General features: G+C 39.6%; 1 protein-coding gene across 1 annotated transcript in view; it reads right to left on the bottom strand.

Annotated features, from left to right (window-relative positions):
- The window catches only part of LOC103183755 (collagen alpha-1(XXIII) chain), a 78,647-nt gene that overhangs the window by 23,487 nt on the left and 34,388 nt on the right, over nucleotides 1-20,772 (bottom strand). Inside the window, exons 3-5 of the mRNA XM_042340043.1 lie at nucleotides 7,093-7,137; nucleotides 4,242-4,249; nucleotides 3,669-3,695 (exon numbers count right to left, since the gene is read on the bottom strand). Of these exons, the coding sequence (XP_042195977.1) occupies nucleotides 3,669-3,695; nucleotides 4,242-4,249; nucleotides 7,093-7,137 (80 nt within the window). The remainder of the gene's footprint in view (nucleotides 1-3,668; nucleotides 3,696-4,241; nucleotides 4,250-7,092; nucleotides 7,138-20,772) is intronic.

Raw genomic sequence — 20,772 nt, 5'->3', positions numbered from 1 at the left:
CGCTCCTCCAAACAGGTGCTGCTAATCATATATCCAATAAGCAAAAACAGAAGTTAGCCTAAAAGTTGCAGCTCCATTTGGAACATGTATTCAAACAAATGAGTACCAGAAAATGTGTTGCAACGTCAAGACAGGGTATAACACATCACTGCAGGACGACCCCACATAAAACCAAACATGTTTCTTGTCACAAATGTTAAGCCTGCACTTCCAGGCTTCAGCATTTCTATCTATTTTAAACTATTCGCCCTTCACAAGGCATTCTTCTTTAACAATACATTTTGGTGGCCAACTGAATTGATCTGCAACTGCACTATTTGCCCCCAAGTAGTTAGTATTATTATCATTACATTTTTAGAAGGGTGTGGGAGGTGGTAAAGAGCTGGCGGAGACTCGCGAGGAATTTGTTTGTGGGGACGCTGCTGTGTGCCATTGGCTGCCGCGTTTCGCCCACAAAATACAGTCAATTCACTTTACAGTATATCCCGTGAAGGGCTTTGAGACGTCTCGCAATCCTGATAAGGCGCTGCATCAAATGCAAGGGTTATTATTATTATTTTTACTTTTCCATAATTTCTTCCACACTTTTTGATCTGGTTACTTTGACCTCATGTTTTTTTCTTCTTTTTTTAATCCCCTGCTAGAAAGTCCCGTTGTATGATGAGTAGGAAATTGCTTGAACAAGTTCCAGTTGTAATGAGTTGAAGTTCTGAACTCAAGCCATCTGTCACATCTGGTAAACAAATCGTTTAATTACGCAACCAGTTTTAACTGGTACAACTCGAGTTGCGACCAGTTCAGACTCGATAAGATGACCGGTCTGTGCTGGTGTAAACGTACAACGACTGCGGACTTCGACAAAGGTCCCCGGCAGTAGCTAAGAGAAGGAGGTCAAACTTTCTCATCTCACATTGAAACCCTCGTGTTCCCCATCACAATTAGGAGTTTATACCTTCTCAAGTTCATAGACCAGATCAGGTAACACATCTGAATGGTTTTACTGTTCGGTTGTGGTACCATTAACATTTATGTTCTTCATGGAGGAAGGTTGAAACGAATGTTTGCTTGCTGCTAGTTTCCAAGTATTTTTATGCAAGTGTTTACAACGGCTCCACAATTCCCGTGTGTGCTGCTTTTAGTGAGATTGTGGCTCTGCATAAACAATGTTGGAATGCCAAGAGATCACGCCATTGTACAAATTACCCAAACTCAGCTAAACCGCGCTTTGTCCATTCCAACTTCCAGAAATGCAGTTAAAATCTTTAGCCAATAAAGGAGGAAAAACTTGGCTTCTTAAGCCTCAGTTACAGCCATTCACAATAATAAAAATAATAATAATTGTCGCACTTGATGTAGTGCTTTTCATGTCTTCTAGATGTCTCAAAGTGCTTAACGTGGATCTATTACAGTCGTGCAGCTAAAGAATGCACATCAAAAAGTGACAGTTTAATTCCAAGTTTAACCTGCTTTTAATGAACTTAATAAAGAGGAATATTTTGAAACTGCAAGAGAGTGTAATGGTTACTGTCATTGCAGTGGAGGAGGCAAAAATCATTGGAAACACATGACATTAGCAGATACTATTCCAAGTACTGGGTATAAACCAATCGTTAATTACGAGAGGAAGCTGGGGTGTACTGTGGTGGAGGTATGCAATAATAATATTTAAATCTGTGAAGACTTGAGTTTGGGTAGTAATAATAATAATAATCCTTGTATTTGATATAGAGCTTTTCATGTCTTCTCGACGTCTCAAAGCGCTTCACAGAATACACTGTAAAGTGAATTGACTGTATATTTGTGGGCGAACGCGGCAGCCAATTGCGCACAGCAATGTCCCACAAACAGTCGTGGATTGAAAATGACCAATTTATTATTGTTTTTGGTTTTGGAGGGAATATTATTAGGCTCTGTGTGGAGTAAGGAAACTTGCCCAAGGTTTCGCCCTCTGCCTGGAATTGAACCCAGGTGTCTCGCTTGCAAAGCGAGTGCTCTAACCACTGAGCTACAGGACTCCACGAGGTTGGCAATGAGACAGATGCCCAAGATTTTCATTCCTCTTTTGCACAACAGCGAATAATGTGACTTTGGTTCCAGGAATATAATAATGCAAGAAGATAGTCTAACGTTATTCCAATCCTAAATTCTTCAATTCAATTTGTAAGTTTGGTTTCTGCAGCTTTTACAGTGTGAAGCCCTCGCAGAGTGAAGCCCTCGCAGAGTGAAGCCCTCGCAGAGTGAAGCCCTCGCAGAGTGAAGCCCTCGCAGAGTGAAGCCTTCACTGCATTGCACTTCACCCACAGCACAAAGTTCCTTATAACACAGTTGTATTGTGAACCCTGTTCATTGTTCACACACACAGCTGACGTGCTCACTTCCCACATATCAGATAACTATTAATTGGCAAACGTCTAGTCCATTAGGTCACTTGTTGATGCCAAGTTGTCAGAATAGGGATTGTGTATATCTTGGCACACTTAAAATAAAAATGTACTTGAACGTTAGATTATTGTGACAATTCACTGCAGAGTGAATCCATTTGCTGGGAATACAGATTTGCAAAGCTGTCTCACCATTCTGCAAAAAACAAAAGGTTTGTTCCTCCAGAAGGACTCTGAGTGCTAACCTTGAACAGCAATACCTAGAAGTGGCCGGTGAATGAGAAACAAACTCCACCGGTTCGAAAAAAGCCCACGTGTTATCTACAAGTTCGTATCATGTTTTTAAAAAAGAAGTACAATCTCTCTCTTTCCTTTCCACTTTGTTTACGTTCAGCCAGGTGTCTGCCTGACACACGCGGAACCCAGCAAAAAGTTTAGGAGTATCCAAACCAAACAGAGATCCACCCATCCTCCCTGTACATGGAAGTTCCCACGTATTGGGACAGAATGTGCCCTCTCTCCCTGGGGGTTGGTTGTATCCTACCTACCTATCTCCAGAGGGTATTAGGCACAGCCTGGCCGAGGTTTAGGGCATTGGAGTACCTCTGGAGTCCGCCCAGCTAAGACTGTGTTTGGAACTCAGTACAAAGACGCCAACATTAGTTTTTTTTTTAACTGCACCTTTTAGCTTTCAAAAAGCTATTCCCTGTTACACCAAAATGTGATGGTTACAATGGAATATTTTGTGTATCTGTGAACGAAGACGGCGCCCGGTAGACTTATCTCTGATGAGTTATTTAAAATAAAATAAAAGAGAATTGCTTGCACTGGCACATTAGAGGCTAGTCAGAGGTATGCAATAGAATCAAACAGGATTTGTACTCGTTTAAGTGATTGGTATATTATTTTTAAAGGTTGTTTTATATTTGAGGTATCACACCACATCACAGGAGGTTGTAAAGAAACAAAGAACAAAGAAATTGAACTTCAACTGAGATATCACAATATTGGGAATATACCAATAGACGCTAAATTAAATCAGTTTAACTAGTGATAATGCAACTGAAATATTGTGAAGCACAGGAATATTGGTGAGAAATTAATTTTTCACTAAAGGGGGTAGGAATTTTGACAATAATTTATGGTTATGACCGATACAAATGCGCACAAGCAATGATTTCCTAAACCAATATTATGACACGCCCCATTTATAGATTGTCACAACATTTGTCTGCTTTGCAAACGTAGAGAAAAATATAAAGCGATTATAAATGAATGGCCATTTACCGGAAAACCGTCTCGTCCTGAATCTCCCTGTAGTGCGGAACGAATAAGACAACAAAACAGAAAACAATCAACCCTTACTCCAAAAATAATATTTTTCTAGTTAAAAAAAGAATAATAACAAACAACAAATATCAAGACCTCTCAGCTGTAATTGCCCTGTGAGCTAGCAGTACTCGAGAAAGAAAAATAGGACAATCTCGTGTTTCTAATCTTTGTGAATATAAACATACTAATCTTTAACTAAACTTTAACAATGATTTGACTATTGTATGGCTTTAATTACTGTAGCTCCTTAAGGCACTTACATAAAATATTTAGTCCAGTCACACGACACATACAAAAAAATAAATAATCTTTCAGTGATTACCTACAGACAGAAAAAAAAGATACAATATCTTAAACATCTCGACGTGTACGTTCCTTACCGGAATGTGCTATTAAAAAATCACAATAAATACGGATAGACTGTGACTGAATGGCAAAAACCAAAAGAAAAAAAAAATGCGAAAGAAAAAAAAATGTTTTCTTAACTCAGTGGATCCAGGTCAATTTTGTAACGACTACAATACTTACAGGAGGTCCTGCAAAAGAAAAGAAGATAGAAATCAGCCAACACAGCAGGGATTTGCATGAACTCTGATTTATCTTTCCCCGAAACACAACTGTGTCCACAGTCACACAGATCAGTGGGTCGTGGTAAGACATTTCTTTTAAAAGAGATTCCAGTGACATGTTAGGTACTGATATTTGAGATCATATCATAGCACAGTTACTTCCATTCAAATAAGTCTTAACGGCATATCCCGTGTACCAATAACAATAATCCCTGCATTTCATCCATCACCTCTAATGCTTACAAATGCACAAAGCACCTCACAAAGTTTCTGTGATCAATTCTTACAACTTTTGATTAGACAACAACAACGGCAGCGACAAATGCCGTTTGCACGTTGTCTTTCCTGTCGGGAGGACGTCCCAAGGCGTTGGACAATCGGGGATTTGGACCCGAGCTGGGGGTTGGGATCAGGAGGAGGGTGGGGGGCAGGGAGGGTGGCCAAAGGCGCGGTCGAATAGGAGGGTCTTGAGAATGAAATGAAATCTTACATTTTTCTTCAATCATATCCCTGTCAAGTTTTTTTTTCATCGTCAATTATTGATTTGCGGTTTTGATCACAGAAGGATGAAGTGGCATTTTTAAACGGTATCGCAACGTCAAAATGTCTCAAAGGGGTTCGAGATTAACTGCTGTCGAGTGTGGGGCTGTGTTTGTAGGAACAAAAACAAAAAAAGTACTGATAAGGTGCTACACCAAACGCAAGGATTAATATTATTACTATTGAGCAGTAAATTACTGTATTTCAATATTTTGCATTTGAGTATTCATTATCCATATTTATCATGGTGGTTGTGATATTAATAATTGGGAATTGGTAGGATTGATACCAACTAAAAAACAGCTAAAAGGACCTAGTTAGTAACTAAAGCCTTCTTTACTGTTTATATTTTCAAACTCTTGAAATTGAACTGTGTTCGGGTCAATAATGACCTGAAGTAAACGGGAACCACCCACCCACCCCCGGATTTATAGTGAAAGTTGAACCCCGAGCAGTTGCAAACCGCTAAGAAGGTCCTTAATTAAATGACTTGCCTGACCCACAGGCTGACTTTAAACTTCCAGTTTAAACCTGTAAGAGATCTACATCAGGATAGCAACGTCTGCTTGATAAAACCTCTTGCTTTGCTGCCTCCAAAGAAAACAGGTGAAAGAGAGTCTTTACTCTGAACATCTTACCACGGACACAATCTTATTGCCGCAGTTGTGTTGGGACCTCACAAGTGAACAGCGCGTAGAAACTCTTATTCATTAACGGGCTAACGTTAAAAGGTTCGACTCACAGATTACACTGGAACACTTTCAAAAATTTGTAAAACATTAAGTAATTAAAGATAAACTGAAGGATATTCCTAACACTTTTATTACTTTTTGGTTCTGGAAGTAGTTTCACCGACATTTAATTGCAAAATGGATTACCCACTTAAGTGTCATTAGAGAATTACTACAAATACTTGAAGCCAAGAGGGATTTTCCAACCAATAGGCTGTAAATAATGAACAAAGTGATGCATCACATGTCGCCGCACGATCATTTTTTTACGTTGCAAAACATTTTTAAGTTGCATTTTTCAAGGATACTTGCATGATTACTTTTTTTTAAATGAACTTTCATTCACGAATGCTTATGTATCTTTGGGCTTAGAACATTTGTAATGTTGCCTGCAAGCATACTCAAGCATTTTTGTAAGAACACCCATGTTCTCTGTTTACAAATGGCTGAGATTTTTAAGCCAAGTTTGGTACATTGCAGTCTCTTTGGGCCATGCATCAAGTTTTTGAAATTGAGACTAACATTACTGTAAAGAAAAAACTCTTCAATTTCTGGATGAGCTTTATTGTTAGAGTATTACCTTCCTACAATAAAAAAATAAACACCTAGAGCACAATTTTAAATGAAAACATTGAACTCTTAAAAGTGGCATTTTCCCAATTCTCTCTTTTCCTTATTTTCTCCCACTCCCTCCATTGAAAATGGTTCAAACTTTAGATGTATGTATCTAATCTAGTCTACTGATTGCACCTTTTTTTTGTCTTTTAAAACTAATCTCAAGGCATAACCCTTTGACCGTGCGTTCAGTCACCTTTCCCCTTCCCACCCTAACCACCAAAAAATAACATGGGAGACATTGCCTTCTGCAGCAGTTGGCCTATTGATTACTATTAGAGAGACTAATTACATGAACACGCATCGGTGTTGGAGTGAATTAAATTTAGATCAGGTTAGAGCAAACCCCAAAAATAATTTTCATAGAAAAGTGCAGGGCAAACGAAAGACCATGGAAACTTGGATTTGGTGCAAGATTTTGTTCTGTTATCTCCCCAACGCCCACAAATGTTAAAAGTGCACGAAACTGAAACCATTAAGTAATTAAGAGGCACGATAAAGGCATTGAAAGTATCTCACAGTTCACTAACCATAAAACAATCACATGTACATATACTCCCTTCAAACCACATCCCAGCTCAAGGCAGTGAAATTTCCATTACCGACTCGAGGTTGCTGTTAAGTAACGGAGCTACTTTTTGAAACAAAAGAAGTGTTCCAATAACTCAGTTATTTCTGGCATCCGTGAACAAAGCAAACCTGTCAGCCTGGTGTCCAGAGGAAAAATAAAGGTCGTCTTTAGGACAGTTTGAACAAATTGCCCAATCTGCTTCAAAGCTGTTTAAGCAACAAAACTACAGAAAAAAAAGCGTTGGGTTCATCACGAATCCTAAGGTCACTTCTGAGAAATGTATTACTCAGTTGTCTTTTTTTTTAAAAAAAGAAGAATCCATCTGATCTTGGCAGGAAATAGTAAAACCTTACCAGGGACTCCTCTCCTCCCCGCTCTGCCTCGTTTTCCTGGAGGGCCTGCAAACACCAGAGAATCCAATTATTTTTTGGCACGGTACAAAGAAAAGAAAGGAATATAAAAAATAATAAAACGTCCCTTTCGGAGTGAGTTGTGCTATTCTTCCCACCCAGAGGTGAAGCCGTAACTCAGTATTACACCCCATCTGGCTTCTGCAGACTTTAGGACAGGTGTTTTTTTAAATTTTATTTGCACATGCCTGTGGATTCATATTAAAGTTGATTATAACAAATTCACAGAAACATTGGAACAGGAGTAGGCCATTCAGCCCTCGAGCCTGTTAATTAATAATAATTATTGGATTTGATACGGCGCCTTATTGCATCTTCGAGACGTCTCAAAGCGCTTCACAGGATACACTGTAAAGCGAATTGACTGTATATTTTGTGGGTGAAACTCCATTCTATAAGATCATGGCTGATCTGGACCTCAAGTCCAACTGCTCCTCGTCCCTTAATACCCTGACCTAACAAATAGCTCTCCACCTCAGCCTTGATCAGTTTTCTTTTGTTATAGACAACTGTTTGTTTTTCAAATGATAAAGATTATAATTAAAATCACGCCTAGAAACCTCACAGAGAGAATACAGCTCCGAGCTCCAAAAACACAAACAGGCGCTTGTGAGAGGCAGTGTCGACTGAGGAGTGTGACGGGCACTGACTCTATTCCATCTGAGGCAAATTCTTGCAAGTAAAGTCCTAAACTTCTCATACTTTAAGCTTGGCTTCATTTTTTTCTGACTCAACTCTTGTCTTTGCTACTGTATTTCCTCTGTAAACTGTACTGTAACGTAATCAAAATTCAGAATACCTCTTTCATTTATTACCGTATAGTGTGGGGACGCTGCTGTGCCCAATTGGCTGCCGCGTTTCGCACACAAAACACAGTCAATCCACTTTACAGTATGTTCTGTGAAACACTTTGAGACCTCTCGTTAAGACACTATATCAGATGCAAGGATTACTTTTATAGATTATAGTTATACATATAACATTAACATTAACCGATTTAGGCACATTAAAAATCTCACGGCTTCAGATATTTCCAGTTTTATCTAATGAGGGACTATTCTATTTCAGTCGCAGCAGCAGAATCATCCCCACAGACGAAAAACATAAATGAAAACTCTGTGAATAACACGTCCCAGAAGTGTGCAATCTATCATCATCAACTTTTTTTTAAAAAAATCAAAGCTTCTCTAACACGATGTGTCACGGAATGGAGCGTTTGAATCAGTTCACAGTCTCACTGGTACTGTACTTTGGAATGGCAGAGCAGGTTCACACCTGAGATTACCCACCAAGTGAATTCCTGGTCGCAGTGAAAACCATCTGGTGAGTAGAGTTTTGCTACCCAATTGCTTCTCCACCGGTGATAAGACATTTTTCATGCTGAGGAAATTGCTGTTTCACAGCTGCAACACAGTTGGCAATACAGCTGCTGGCAATTTTGCACACACGGGAACGGAGCAGGACTATGAAGATCGGAGGTTTGGCCTAATATTTGACCCTTCCAGGTCTCGGAAGGAACAGGGGAAGCACGGGCTGCAGACAATGACTGAGGGACATATGAGCACAGGTCCCCAGGTGGGAGTGAGGCCATCCAGGAAGATCAACACAGGACAGGAGCAGACATATTATTATTGCAACAATTTATTTCATGGAAAAAAGAGCCCCAACTCCCCAAAAGGAACAAAACAGAGTTTAACAGGGAGCTTACGGGAAGCCTAAGAATATACAAATCAATAACGGTGCAATTACAACAATCGGTGAATTAATTATAATTGATTAAAGAATCCAGTCAGGAGTTTAATTATGAAAATCCTCCCGACATGAAGGCTGAAATTTGTATTAGTATTAGCATCTCATTAAAATCACGACATGTCTCCTCTCCCTAACTTAAAGCCATTGCTTTGTGCTGGGCCATGGTTCCACAGTTCTCAACTGGGCTGTCTCAGTGTCTATTATTGCAACGTGAATGTTGGGGGTAAGTGTAAGGCTTGCTATTCAACATGAACTATATCACAGATACAGTCTGCTCCTGTCCTCACCTTACAACTAAACATGTTCACTTCCCACAAGGAGCTTCTGCTAATGATTAAGAGCAGCCAACGCTGATTGACATTGCCCTTGCAAGCCCCAAAGAACATTGAGGCCAAAGTATCATCCAACTCTGGCCCTGGATGAGATCATGTATCTCAGCCCAGACCTGCAGCCTCCTCGCCTGTGTTCCATAAGAACGTAAGAATCTGCTGGTGATAGAAGGTCCATCTAACTCGCCTTCCACCATCCTGGCAGTCGCTTGACATGTCGTGTCCCAAACTATATTTGGAGTCCTGTAGCTCAGTGGTTTGAGCACTTGCCTCGCAAGCAGGAGACCTGGGTTTGATTCCCAGCAGGGTGAAACCGTGGGCAAGTTTCCCTACTCCTCACGCCTGATAATAATCCCTCAAGAAAAAAACAGCCAACAATAAATTGGTCACTTCAATTCACGACTGTTCATGGGACGCTGCTGTGCGCAATTGGCTGCCACGTTTGGACCACAAAATATACAGTATTTATATACACTTTACAGCATATGGTGTGAAACGCTTTGAGACGTCTCGAAGACGTGAAAAATGCTACATCAAATGCAAGGATTATTATTATTATATTATTATTATAGACTGTATCCTGAGATATTATTCCAGAGGTTGTGAGGTGCATTTAAGGGAGAAATGGCCAAAGTGTGCAAAGGAGGAAGATCTCAGTTGATGGAAAGTCAGCGACTACCAAAGACCCCATTTTCTGGCCTCTGCCCCCAGTTTTGCTGCACTTTTTCTTGGCAGAAGATGTGTAAATCCTACTAGAATGTTGCCAAACGTTGAAGCATTCAATCGGGTTTGTGATGTGTAAATTGTTGGGCACTTTGAAGTGTGGAAAAGTTAATATATCGTTGAATATTAAGAATGCTCTCTTCTTCATTTGCCCCCAAACAACAATTAATACCTCAAAAAAATCACTCTTTGATTTTCCATTAACTTACAGCAGTCTCGGCACTGTTCTGCATTTTCTTTAGAACGGTGGGAAGAAATAATAATAATCGTTGCATTTGATACGACGCCTTATCACGTTTTCGAGACGTCTCAAAGCTCTTCACAGAATATACCGTAGAGTGAATTGACCGTATAAATGGAGGGCAGACATGTTACACTGTTATTTCTCAGCATTACGTTTATTCTAATAAAACCACAAAACAATCTAACTTTATCTAAATATTGGGCTATGCGTGATAATACAAATTTATTTTGTGGATATCATATGTAAGCTATTATGTATAACACTGTATCTTGTAAACAGTTTGGGGCTGTTGACATTTAACATCCAATGTGTGGTTTTCTTTCAAGACTTTTTAAAAAAAAATATTATCCTCTTTTTCCCTTAGAGCTGAGAGTCCAGTAAACCAAAGATCACAGTGCCTGATGGCCTCACTAAATGATGTTAGTGATTTATAACGGACATCATCAAGTTATACACAAATGTATTCAGGGAACACATCTGGAGTACACTTTCTGTGAAAGCTTCAATCTGACAACTGTATCACGTGAAATAAATTAGGGATGATTGTCACAATCAATATCGCGTTTAAGAAACTCAGAAGTTTACAAAGAATTCTGGAGAACCAACATCCCTTGTTTATTTTAGTCTTTTTTTGTTGATTTTTATAAATATTTTGTTTAAACAGCAAGTACCACAGCAATACACACCACTGCCACAAATGGCTTAGATTAACTAAATAGTGTGAGAGCGCTGGGCTGATGTGCAGAGGGGATGGTGAATACTGGAGCTCCGTTTCTGACGACCCCCATTCCCCATCCGACAGTAAATAGCTCCGCACAATCAACTAAGAGCCGGTTTTCACAAACTTCTGTCTCCCGGTCTCCTCACAGTGTTCAAACCAAAATCACTGGATGATCTTCTAGTCATTCATAGAATCATATAGCGCAGAAGGAAGTCATTTGTCCTACCCCAATTCTTTCCTTGATATCAAGAACTCCTCACCACCTTTAGTTTCCCTTTCTTCCTACAACACACAGGCTTTCAAAAGCCCATCTATGACTTCCACAGATTTAAACACCAGCTCGATGCTGTGACTGGGAGGGACAGGAGGGTTGGGTGTTCTGGAGGGATTCATCCCAAAAGGTATTGAAGTCCATTCGATGTGGTTCCACAGGTCCAACACATGGAAGGGTAAGGTGAGACAACAGGTAGCAATCACTGCGTCCCCATCAGCATGTACCTTGAAGAAAATTTTCGACTCGCTGATTAAATTCTTTCAAGTATTCTTTCTATTGCTTCCAGCGACAAAGCCATTCTATCTAGAAGTATGGTTAGAGAGATTTGCTGCTGAGGCATTTTGAAGATCTGTTTTGTGTCAAAACCACTGAACTTTTCTGGAAAAAGCTGAGCTACTGTTTCCTCAATCCATCAATTCTTTAAAGTAGCTTCTTTTCGAAGTTGTAAGAACTATAAATAGAAAGTAGAAGAACGACCACATTCCTCCCACCTGAGAATATCCAGCAAATGTCAACCGTTATCCTGTGTATGTTGTAAATTCGAATTTTTTGTTCAGGGAACGACATAGTCTGGGAATAAACAGGTACTATCTGGAACGCCTCCATACACAGCCATGACTGTAGGATGGACAGTGTGTTAACGCTAACTGCAGATGAAGATCCGATAGGGAGATGCATTTCACTGAACACAGAACACGTTTTGGTTTAACAGATGGATAATTATAGTTGAAGGTGAAAATAAAATTCCATTTAAAGGAACATGCATCCTATCCTACGCCACCTGCTGTCTAATCCTTTTGTTGGTCTATAATAGAATTTAGCATGTTTACACCATGATAACCTGCAGTAAAAGTGAAATACTCTAATGAACTGCTCACTAATAGCAGAAACCATTCACAGTGAACACCTATTTAACGCCAGAATGATCTGTATAACACACATCACAAGATAGCTTTGACCAATTTAGCCTAATGAGTAAAACCTACAACAACTGAACTTTAAACAAAGTTGTTCTTGCCGTTTGAAGCGGTTATTATCCTTAACAATACATTGAAAATCCCATTAGTTTCATTTCTTCCGAGTGGCAGTAATGTATATGTTAGGTGACGGCTCGAAGACATGATAAGGCGCTATATCAAATGCAAGGATTATTATTATTACATAGCTATTTGTAAACCTGCCTCTTGATTTAAATGTAGAAATGTACAGACAAGCTGCAAGTGCAATCAGACAGATTTAAGCTCCTCTTTCAGTAGTCCAGGAGCAGATTTGACCTATATCTGATCCTTGCTTTGTGCTATTCTTAATATATAAATAATCCTTGCATTTGATATGGCGCCTTATTTCGTCTTCGAGAAGAGCTTCACAGAATACACTGTAAAGTGAATTGATTATTTTGTGGGTGAAACGCGGCAGCCAATTGCGCACAGCAGTGTCCCCACAAACAGTTGTAGATTGAAGTAACCAAATTATTATTATTATTATTATTTTAAATCCATCTTCTGTTGGCCATTTGGACTCTATGCACAAGGGATAGACCTTAATCTGAGCTGACCAAGTATGGATCACTTGAGTTCTCACACCTGCTTGCCCTTTGATACACTGCTGTAATTGGGAAAAAAATGAACTCGGTGCAAAAATCTGCCTCATCATCAGTCAAATAATGCTGGGCAACAGATGGTACTTTTTAAAATTATTTATAAACATGTCGTGACTTAACATAGCCCAACATCTTTTTAATATCATACTCAACATCTGCTACTCATTGCAAGAGAAAATACCATATAGCAGAAAGATTATTCCTAATTGCCCTTTTATTAATTAAATTAATTAAACACAATACTTGTTAGATGTACTTTGATTAATTTGAGCTCAGCGAAACACCGAGCAACAAGAAAAATAATCGGTACAAACGATATACAGTGAGATCTTTAAGGTTAAACCACTGTTCCTTTTCTGTTTGTGTCTCTCCATAATCGTACAGAGCTGCAATATTGAATCACAGAATCTTACAGCACAGAAGGAGGCCATTCAGCCCAGTGGGCCTGTGCCGGCTCTCAGAAACAGCTACCAACTAGTCCCACTCCCCCGCTCTTACCCCAACTAGTCCCACTCCCCCGCTCTTACCCCAACTAGTCCCCACTCCCCCCTCTCTTACCCCAACTAGTCCCCACTCTCCCGCTCTTACCCCAACTAGTCCCCACTCTCCCGCTCTTACCCCAACTAGTCCTGTTTAAAGAATCTATCCAATTCCCTTTTGAAAGCTATTATCGAATCTGCTTCCACCACCCTTTCAGGCCATGTGTTCCAGACTGTAAGAGCCCAACTACATTGCACAGTTGCCAAAATGCATGCACAATAATTCAATCACTTCCTCTATCCTAACTTCTACCACAATTTTGACTTTCCAACCTTCTGCCTGCTGAGGCCCGGGTGCCCTATTTGAGAAATGTCTGTAGACCACATAAGCAATATTTCTGCGTTTCCCTTCCAGAAACATAACATTTACAGGTTATGGAGAAAGCGAGTTGGCCAGATGAAATAGAGGGAGGGGCGGGAGGTGATGATGGGGGGGGGGGGGGGGGGGTGAACCCACAAACTTCTGACTCCGAGGCGAGAGTGCTACCAATGTACTGAACAGCATATCCTCTCAGTTCTGGGATCATCCTTGTGAATCTCCTTTGCTCCCTCTCCATTGCCTCGACATCCCTTCTATAATGTGGGGACCAGAACTGCACAGTATCTAAGTCTGATCTAACCAAGATTCTATAGAGGTTTACCATAACGTCCCTGCTCTTCATTTCTATCTCTCTAGAAATTAACTCCAATGCCTGATTTGCCTTTTTTATGGCCTTATTAACCTGTGTTGCTACTTTTAGTGAATTGTGTATGTGTACCCTAGGTCCCTTTGCTCCTCTACCCCATTTAGGGTTTTATTTATAATGTATAACATTCTTCTCAATAATAATAACAATATTAATCTTTGCATTTGATACAGCGCTTTATCACGTCTTCTAAATATCTCAAAGCGCTTCAGAGAATATACTGCAAAGTGAATTGACCGTATATTTGTGGGTGAAACAATAAAATGACTTCTCACCCACTCCGTCTGTGGTGTAACACAAACAGATATGTGGTTTTGGTGAGTCACATAAGCGGACGGTTCAATGTGCGACAACCTGTCGCTCAGCAATCCCGTAGCACCATCGCTTTATAGTTGGTCCTCCAACTTTATAGTTGGCTGCCAGGTCCGACTGCAATTCCACACGTCCAAGATGGTCTCCCAGTGATTCTGGAATGTTGTCGTTGGCTTTGCTTGTGGGGACTAACCCCTCTAGGCTCCATCTTCTTTTTTTTTATATAAACACACAAAAGGCCTTTGGAAATGTTTTCTCTCAGATGTTCGTGTTTAGCCTGGTCAGACTTCTATTTTCAACTCTTTATTATTTATTTGTTTGTTTGTTTGTTTGTTTATTTATTTAAACGCTGTTTGATGCTTTTACGCTAATTAACCTGCTCTGGCTACGCGATGGTATCCTTGCTGAAAAGTTTGCTAAATCATCGAGCCACGGCTGTTTGCGGGGACGCTGCTGCGTGCAACTGGCTGCCGCGTTTCGCCCACAAAACTTACAGTCAATTCAACTTCGCAGTAAATTCCGTGAAGCGCTTTGAGACGTCTCAAAGGTGTGATAAGGCGCTGTACCAAGCGCTCCGAGATGCTAACCCCCGTGAAGAGCGCTATATAAATGCAAGTTGTGGTTGTATCAAATGCAAGGATTTTTTTTATTATTTATTACTGTATTTTCTTTGCCAAATCGTGCAGTTGCAAGTCACCGATCAACCTTTTGATCTTGAACTGTTTATCCTTCTCTACGTCTACTGCGAATGTGAAAGGATATGGCCCCCAGGAGTTCCTTACCATAACCCCACAAAACAGTTGCAGCTGATACTGAACCTTTGCTCTAACTCCTCCAAAAACTGCAACTCTGTATTAATCATGTTGAGAAATTCTATTTCCTGCAATAGATTAGCGTTCGATCTCTGGTTAGGAGAGCCAAGTGAAGATCACGTGCACACAGCCAACATATTGATCAGAGGAAGCTATATTGCTTATACTCTGTGCAAAAACACGATAGAATCAATTATGCCTTGGATGCCAATAAGAAATCAATTCAAGAGGAAGTACTATGGAACTTCGGCCATTAGACGACTGCAAAATACAGGACTCCACTAAGCCGAGAGTTTTACTAACGGAAAGTGTTCCTCATTAGTACTGAAGTACTTTCAAATCTCCTCAGAGAATTAGCAGTCAGACAAGAGAGATCAAATTCAATATATTGTCAAACAGAAAAAATATTCTGTGGCGAATAAAGGTTAAGACCACAAACATGACCACATTCAAAACTGAAATCACTAAAGTATTTGGCTTCATCCTCAAGGGATGGTGTAATTAAATTGTCTCTTAATTTTTAAGGAAGCTATTTTGATGAGGTATATAATATACACCTATATATATCCACAGCTCCTGTAGAACAGAGAAACATGAACAACTCTGTTCACCCATTCATTACACAGCGAATGCTCGGGTGGGATTGCTTGATAAATTAGACTGACACCCCTAAAAGAAAAGCTTAGGCAATACTTTCACTAAGATAGTTCCTCACGTGGTTTAAACTGTCTTTTTGTGAAGGAACATACATCCTCCATTGAGAAAATATCTTCAGTTTTGTGAGAACCCTACCCTGGGAATGTGGTGATTCGCAAAGCAGGCAGCCAAACAGATAGATAACGGACCTGCTGCACAGTACATGTTCGGTACTTATGTAATAATAATAATAATAATCCTTGCACTTGATACAGCGCCTTATCTTGTCTTTGAGACGTCTTAATGCGCTTCGCAGGATACACTGTAAAGTGAATTGACTGTATATTTGTGGGCGAAATGCAGCAGCCAATTGTGCACAGCAGCGTCCCATCACACAAACAGTCATGGACTGAGTGACCAAATTATTATTATGAATAATAAATGATAACTTATTATTAATTAACGTAACCTACTTTATTGGAGTAACTCAGTTGAAATGCTAGGTCACGATAGCACATCATCAAACAATAGTAAATGATCCCAAACCAAATTGGATCTCTGTTTATTTAGGATACATTCTTCCATAGTTTAAAAAACATATCTTCAACTTTTCTTCTACTTGTTTGGAATGTTAGGTTTATAAGCATTATAATATAAAATGCAATAAGCTCATTTCAATGATCACCAATGATTTAGTTGCATTGGGAGTACCTGAAACCGTTTTTTGCAAATGGTAAAACTTTTCTAACACTGCGGTTTGAATGTACAAAAATTAAACCGCATTATGTTAACAGAGGCTTTTCTTCTCTGGCTTGTTGACCTCCCTGTGGGAACTTTACTGGCTGCAGGCTAAAAGATATTTATACAGGCCATTCCAGTTAAGCTGAATAACGTCCACACAGAGCTTTCTGTTCAAGAAGAGGGCAAACACATAATACAACAAACATAGTCATTTTTAAAAAATATATCCTTTTTCTAATCATACACGTTGAAGAAATTAAACATTTAAATTAAAAAATTATATGATAGTGCTTTTTTAAAAAAAACTTTTTTAAGAGCAACCCAAGCAAAAAGAATAAAGATCCCAGGCTTGCTGCGATATATTTATATGTATTTCTTGGATTCTTTTGTGTCACCACATTATTTTTCTCATTTCTATTACCAATCATCCTTATGAATTCTGAAAGATGATTTCTAATTCATTGTCAACTTGTGTGGTCAGTTTTTGGAGCCCACATCTATGAGTAATCTTGGCATTTGGCTTTCTTGACGGTTTTTTTTCTCCAATAATATTCAAAATAAATCCCTATTTTCCATCAAATTTACTGTTTTTAGATATGAAATTTCCCCCTCTATCTGACGTTCTCTCGTTTTGACTCAACAAAATACCCATGGTTTTATTTGGTGGAATAAAAATAAAAACTATCTGAGTGGTCCTTATTGATAAACCAGCATTGTAACTAACTCTGTGCTACACCCAGTCTTTCATATGATTTTTTAAAAAAAAGACATAGTGCAGATTGGAGTGGATTGAACATTACTTGAATTGGACTAATATGCCACCAATACTCTATCAGTGTTTCAAAGCGTAGCTGTTTTCTATTTCAGTCCAAGTAACCAAGGCTTTGCGCCGTGTAAAATAATCAAAAAAAAGCTCATTTCTGAAGGTTTTGGAACATTCAGTTACAGTCAAATCTAAACCAAATGGTAGCTCAGCATGTCGCCTTGACAAAGAACAAGATAATAGGTTCTGCTGTTTCAAACGTAATATTGTTTTTACACAGCAATAATAAATAGCAAGATGATACCCAAATAGCCAAATTTACGCATTGTGAACCAGCAAGATACTAGTCTTTAGCTTGGCTTCCACTTTGCCCACATCATTATATCCAAAAGGATTTTTTAAAGCTGAATTTTATCTTCAGATCCCCCAGAGGATTGAGTTCAAGATCCTTGTCCTCACTTTCAAGGCCATCCATGGCCTCGTCCCCTCCTTAATAATAATAATCCTTGCATTTGATATAGCGCTTAAACTGCAAGGATTATTAATTAATACTATTATCCTTGGAGTGACGCATCCTGCTTACATAATTCTGGAGAGTATTAGGCGCAGGTTGCTAAGAGCAAAGGCTTTGGGGTAACTGCTCGAGTCTAACCAGCTAATACCACATAGTTTGCCAATGAAAGCGCTGCTAGCAAGCTTTCCCGCTGCTTGTCCAGCTAGGACCATTGTACCCGTTAGGGCTTTGGCTGCAGGGTTACCAGGAGCTGAGGGGGAGGATTCCCTGCCCCCATTGACTGGTCTGTCCTTCCAAATCCTGCCGATGAGCCAGGCCGGGCTGGGCTGCCATCAGCGGTGAGTGCCCTGGGACACTGCAGACCGTCCTGGCTCAGGAACCGGACTAGAGACCGGCACAGAGAGGGGCGGGGGGGCTCGATTCTGACAATCCATTGCCAAACACGTCACCTTGGAGCCACTTCAGTCCAAGGAGAACCTGCTTACTGCAGCCTCCAGTGCCCTTCCCCCGCCCCAGAGGACAGTTCACATAAATAAAAACTTCTCTTTTCTAATGAAAGTTTCAAGGTGTTTTGTGAAATTAATCCAATGTGATGGCCCTCCATCACCATCACAATCTATACCAGCTGTGGATTTCCATCTGCTAACAGAACTGCTACTTGTACATCAATCAGTGTAATACTAATTGTTTGAATTTTACAAGAGGAGCCGAGTACATCCAGAATCACTCACCACCCAGAGACAACAGTCTCTTGTTAATGTGTTGGTATACTAAGTTAACGAGTGCGTTTAATTAATCTGAATTTTGATTGAAAACATTTCTGAAGAAACTTTTTTTTTTTACAAAACCGGGTTCTTTTAAACGCGTCGGCAAAGAGGACAGCAATTCGCCGAGTCAAAGTTATAATTTCTCGAAAAACTACAACGAGCTTTTCCAGGAACCTCAGGAAAACAAACGCTGCAACCACAGATTTGTACTGATTCCGTTTTAAGATAAAGAAAATAATCCTGTTTGTGGAATTAAGGGAGAGAAACATTTTCACACTAGATTCATTGAAAAGGCAGCTTGATGAGGGGATGGTTGGGTGGGTATAATGGAGGGATGAGATTGGATGGGCCAAAGGTCCTTCTTCATCCAGACCAATCTTGTGATCAAGGGGTTCCTCTGTTTCCAGTATATTTAAACCTCCAACATTTTTCTTATAATAAACCTCACATTTGGTAAAATGCCTTCAAGACGTCTCAAAGCGCTCCACACGATATACGGTAAAGTGATGTGACTTTGTGTGTTTTTTGGGCGAGAGCTAATTCTTGCAAAGTAAATAAAGTTTGTAGTTCTGATGAAAGAACCTTACGGTAATTTCTGTCAAGTGCAGTCGCTGTCTTTGCAGGTGTAGTGATTTTCTTTAAATATATAACTCAGCTGACTATATATTATTAACTATAATTAGAAAATCAGACGAATGTAGACTGCCATTTGGTGACAGACTGAGATAAGATGATTATAAAATAACGTGATTTATAATATAAATATATTCCAGTTGGGCTTGTGCAGAAACTAATTTCTATTGCAAAGTAATAGGTTAAAAAAACAATTATTTAGAGAAGCACATTCGTAAAACTATTCACCTTTTGGTGAAAATGAAAAATGTTGTGGAAAAGCGAAACATTAAACTTCTATTTACTCAAAACGTACTCATGATGTATGTGCTCTTTTAAATGTAATCATCTGTACTTTATTATGATAAACAGATGAGTAATGGTCAACACTTTTGACTTCACACTAATGCGACTATTATTTACGTTGCTTGCTGGTTAACGTTGAGAAACGACAATCAAAGTATTTTAACTTATTAACTGACCTGATGTGGTAACACTTTACTGCTGTGCACCTAACAATTCCCACATGCAATGTCAATGCAATTCACACCAAAACTGTGGTACACATTTAAATCTATTTAAAGCTCAATATGATTGCACAATTACTACCCGATTTATGTTGCTGGAAACAAAGGTACACTTTGAGTAGTAAAATGATTAGGAACTAGAATCCCAATTTATGATATGTACTCTTAATTGAATTGCCTGAAAATTAAAGGCAGTTCTGAATAGAATCAACGAATCGTAGAATATTACAGCACAGGAGGAGCCCATTCGGTCCATCGTGCCTGTGCTGGCTCTTTAGAAGAGCCGCCCAATCAGTCCCACTCTCCCACTCGTTCCCCATATCCTTGCAATTTTTTTTCCTTTTCAAGTACCTGTCCGATTCCCTTGTGAAAATTGTTATTGAATCTGTTTCCGCCGCCTTTTCAATTCATCTGTTTGCGGGGCCGCTGTTGTGCGCCATTGGCTGCTGCGTTTTGCCCACAAAATACACAGTCGCCACACTTTACAGTGTATCCTGTGAAGCGCTTTGAGACGTCTCGAAGACGTGATCAGGCGCTGTGTCAAATGCGAGGATTGCGAGTATTATTACAATTACATCACTTTGAATCCAGTTCATATGCGTTGGCTAGATTATCAGAAGGCATTTGATTAAATTCCACACATGAATCTGAGCATCTGGATACATGTACAACAATTCCAATATCAATGCTAGTTTTCTAATATTATTAAAGAGGCTGCCACACAAACCAACAAGTCTACATGTTTGCCCAAAGATTCTTGGCAATAAGGAAGTTCCAATGGGCTGTTCAAGGGACTAAAAGGGGCCATTTCTAAGCAAAGCTCGAATCGATTCTCATCGCTTTGGACTGTGAGGAAGTAAATCCATGAGCTGCTAAAACCGGTGTGGTTTGGCCAGACATCCTACAATGTGGTTCGTTTTCAGATCGTTCAGACCTGTATGATTTATACCAGAATCTTTGTGATTTACTGGAAAGATCACAGTATTAACTGGACATTCTTACATTCCGGGGCTTATAGCTTATAGGAAAAATGTGCTGGGCGGAATATTACTCGGCACACTTCCAACTTGA

Source organism: Callorhinchus milii, unplaced genomic scaffold (assembly GCF_018977255.1).
Source record: "Callorhinchus milii isolate IMCB2004 unplaced genomic scaffold, IMCB_Cmil_1.0 Scaffold13, whole genome shotgun sequence".
In the NCBI taxonomy this organism is placed as follows: Eukaryota; Metazoa; Chordata; class Chondrichthyes; order Chimaeriformes; family Callorhinchidae; genus Callorhinchus; species Callorhinchus milii.
This window is presented reverse-complemented; position numbering and strand designations above follow the sequence as displayed.